Source organism: Nicotiana tomentosiformis, chromosome 7, assembly GCF_000390325.3.
Source record: "Nicotiana tomentosiformis chromosome 7, ASM39032v3, whole genome shotgun sequence".
Classification (NCBI taxonomy): domain Eukaryota; kingdom Viridiplantae; phylum Streptophyta; class Magnoliopsida; order Solanales; family Solanaceae; genus Nicotiana; species Nicotiana tomentosiformis.
The window spans coordinates 14576954-14580294 of record NC_090818.1 but is presented as its reverse complement, the minus strand read 5'-3'; the positions used below and the strand labels follow the sequence as shown (position 1 = coordinate 14580294).

Sequence of the window (3341 nt, the reverse complement as noted above, 5' to 3'; positions counted from 1 at the left end):
AAAGTATTACGCCACCACAACCCAAGAGAGTGTTATGTAGCCACACACGAAGACAACTTGACCGATGTTCCAAAGCTCTCTTCCATATAAATGACTTGAAAATGAATTCCATGGATTACAATATTTTCTAAACCATCTTTTCATTTTCTTCCCTTTAATAATCACTTGCCTTGTAACTCCCTATGTGTATTTTTGTTGACAAACAAAGATGAACTAACAAAAGAATAGAAGAAAGACAGAAATGAATTTCAATCATTTCTGTTCTTTTTCTTGCCAACATTTTCCTTGTATTGATAAGAAATCTTGAATTACATTATTCAGAACCCGAAAAGAATTGAAGATATATGTTTAATCCACCTATAAAACAAAAAAAATCTAGTATAGTAATCTCACTTTCCTGATTACTAACTAAGCAAAAAACAAATTTAAGAAAAAGAAAAAAATTGAAAGGAAATGAGCAGCAATTGGCTAACTATCAATTTGCTGGAAAACTTGAATTAACGACTTTATTGGTTGCCATTGCTGGTGTTATTGCCATTGGTGACACTGCTGTTTTGGTTGTTTGCGGTCGTTGTGATAGCAGTAGTATTGTTAGTACTACCATTGTTTGGCTGCTGAGGATTTCCAATAAGGGAAGTGATGGCTGCTGCTAATGCTGCTGTGAAATTAGGATCAGCAGTGAGAGCATTCACTGTGTCAGCCAAAGGGTTGTGGTTCGATTGATGAATCGACGATGGCAATGTTGAGGCGTTCTGTCCTTCCGAATCTTGGGACAATTGTAGGCCAGAAAATTTGGATTGGTTATATAAAGCCTGGTTAAAAATCTGAGGCAAAAGTGCAGCAGCTGGATTTGATAACATATTGTGGGGTGGATTTGAGAATGGGACTTGGAATTGGTTAGGGGATCTTGGAAATTGCAAAGGGTTCGGGGATTGAGTTAGGTCCAATGTAACAGTAGGAAATGGCGCGGAGGCTGAAATTGTAGCCATGCTAGAGGAACAAGGGAGTAAAGTTCTAGCAAAGAAATTGGAATTCATTAGCCCATCTGCACTTGGCATAGAACCTGAAAGCAACATTCTTGCTGCTGAGGAAGTTGTCGACGCCATTGCCATTGCTGCTGGAGGTAATGGATGATTGTGAGTTCCTTCATAAGTTGTGATCAAGATTGTTCTGTCCTCTGCACATCTTTGAACCTGTCAATTATGCAGCAAAATTCACTTCAGTCAAAAGATTCTTGAAATTCAAAGAATACCAAATGAAAATGTAAAATGACTTTGGTTGCTTTTATTTGCTTTATAATATATATCTTTGACTTGAATTACTCAAGATTCTCACTTGATTATTGTTGGAAAAAGATATTTTTGTATTCGATCAAGAAATATCACTAGCAACCTAACACCAACTAGCATTAACAATCAGTGTTAGATATGAAGTGTACAACTAACACAATTTTATTGAGATTGTTGACCTTTGTGATTCAGATTGACTAAGAAATAACTCTGGAAAAAATCATGAGTAAGTACAGAAATAAATTGTTGGACTAAACAAAAACATACTTGCTTCCGAACTGGGCAACCAGCTGCCATGGTGCATCGGTAATAAGCCCGAGGACACGGGTTTCCTTTCGCCATTTTCTGTCCATACTTTCGCCATTGGCAACCATCTGTGATCTGATTGTATCCACACACACAAAAAAAGTATCCATTAGTTTCCAACAAATAATTTTTTTTTAAAATCAAATAGGAGTAATTGAATTCAATAAAAGATTTCGTACCATAGGAGCCTCTGATCGAGCCCTGACCGAGACACGAGCCTTTCTCATAGTAGCCTCAGTAGCTTGATCAGTAGTTTTAGAGCCATTACCAAGTCTTGGAATTTTATTAGGACCCCAACCAGGTGAACCTTTTTCAGGACTATCTTCTCTTCCAATTCCACATGTGGAACCTGATTCCATATTATTCGTTGGTGATCGTGATTTATCCCTTCCACTTCGCCCCTCTGACGAAGACAACGAAGTCTCTTCCACTTCAGAACCAGTGGCAGCAGCTAGGCCAAGATCCATAAATTGCCTAGGCACTATTTGTCCTCCTCCTCCAAGACCATTTTTGCTTTGAATTTGTTGTCTCACTTCATCACTTTTCCCGTCGCGTTGATCATTTTCTTGATGTTGTTGTTGCTGTATCATTGTCATCATTTGCATGTGCAAGTTACTATAATCGTTCGTCGCCTGATTTAACATGTCCTTTAAACGTCGATTTTCACCATTCATTCTTTCCAATTCAGCTTGAAGAACTGCTAACTGAAATAGGAATATAATGAGACTATAAATTCAAGTTTCTAACATAGCTAAAAATACTAGAACTAGTAGTACTATAATTGGTGAATGATCTTACTCTTACCTCATTCTTGGTTCTTTTATCTTCAGAATTAGGAGATAAGCCATCTTCCACTATAGACTGATCACTATAAGTATTTGCCGTAAGAAGATGCAAACCAGTCTACAAAAATGATATAATAATTGTATCAAAATTCAGTACTTAAAATTCACTAAACTGATTTTTTTTTTTTATAAAAAAAACAAGACTTTTGGTAAAAATACTAAATTGGGTAACTTACATTAATGTTAAAATCCAATTCAGGAGGAGGGGTGTTGGATTCTTTTCTTTCAGTGTCCATAGTAGTATTATTAGCTGTTGTTGCAGCTTCTTCAGAATTACTACCATCTTTTTTATGATCAGCAAAGAAGTCCATTTCATCAATAACTGGTCTAATTTTCTGCCCTTCTTCTTCTTCTTGATTATGATCAGTATTTGAGCAGTTAAGGTTAACTGGGAATTGAATAGTAGAAGGTGGTGACCTGTTTTTATAAGGTGATGACTCCATTGATGTTAACAAAGGTTGAAACTTGAATAATTTTTTAGGTTCAAGAAAAGGAAGGAAGTGTTTGATGGGATCTGGATCAAAAGAGAGTCCACTTCCATTGGCCATATATGAAGAGAAATGAGAAGAAAGGGAAAAACAGAAAGGGAGAGAGAAATGGGAAGTGAGAAGAAAAGAAGCAATGGACTCGGCTAATTAAAAGGGGAAGTTGAGACTTGAGACTCGAGACTAGGGAAAGGAAGACCAAATATAAGGTGGGTTTTTTTTGTGGAAGTGAAAAAGAGTTGAGTTTCTAGATTTGTTTGAAAGAGAAATTGATGGGATTTGATTTTTCTGAAAATTAGACAAACAAAAGAGTAGTAAAGAATTGGAGAAAGGATTTGTCAAGTGACCCCACTTGGAAACGAGTTGTGTCAAAGCTGGGACCAGGGTTTTAGTGGGGTCCACCGTCCATGTGATAG

The 3341-nt window shown here is 36.8% G+C and overlaps 1 protein-coding gene across 1 annotated transcript; it reads right to left on the bottom strand.

The window, feature by feature from the left end:
• Positions 1-211: 211 nt before the first annotated feature.
• LOC104107705 (probable WRKY transcription factor 31) lies at positions 212-3139 on the bottom strand. The gene is made up of 5 exons (XM_009616581.4): positions 2617-3139; positions 2400-2498; positions 1775-2299; positions 1557-1670; positions 212-1193 (listed from the first exon to the last, which is right to left on the bottom strand). The coding sequence occupies exons 1-5, from the start codon at positions 2986-2988 to the stop codon at positions 507-509; spliced, it is 1797 nt and encodes a 598-aa protein (XP_009614876.1). The 5' UTR covers positions 2989-3139; the 3' UTR covers positions 212-506.
• Between the last annotated feature and the right edge of the window lie 202 nt (positions 3140-3341).

Excerpts from the sequence above, each read along its gene's own strand:
- LOC104107705 (XM_009616581.4), bottom strand. The coding sequence starts at position 2,988 with ATGGCCAATGGAAGTGGACTCTCTTTTGATCCAGATCCCATCAAACAC. Across the intron at positions 2,300-2,399 it reads ATAAAAGAACCAAGAATGAG|TTAGCAGTTCTTCAAGCTGA; the intron begins GTAAGAGTAAGA and ends TTCCTATTTCAG. Across the intron at positions 1,194-1,556 it reads GTTGCCCAGTTCGGAAGCAA|GTTCAAAGATGTGCAGAGGA; the intron begins GTATGTTTTTGT and ends CATAATTGACAG.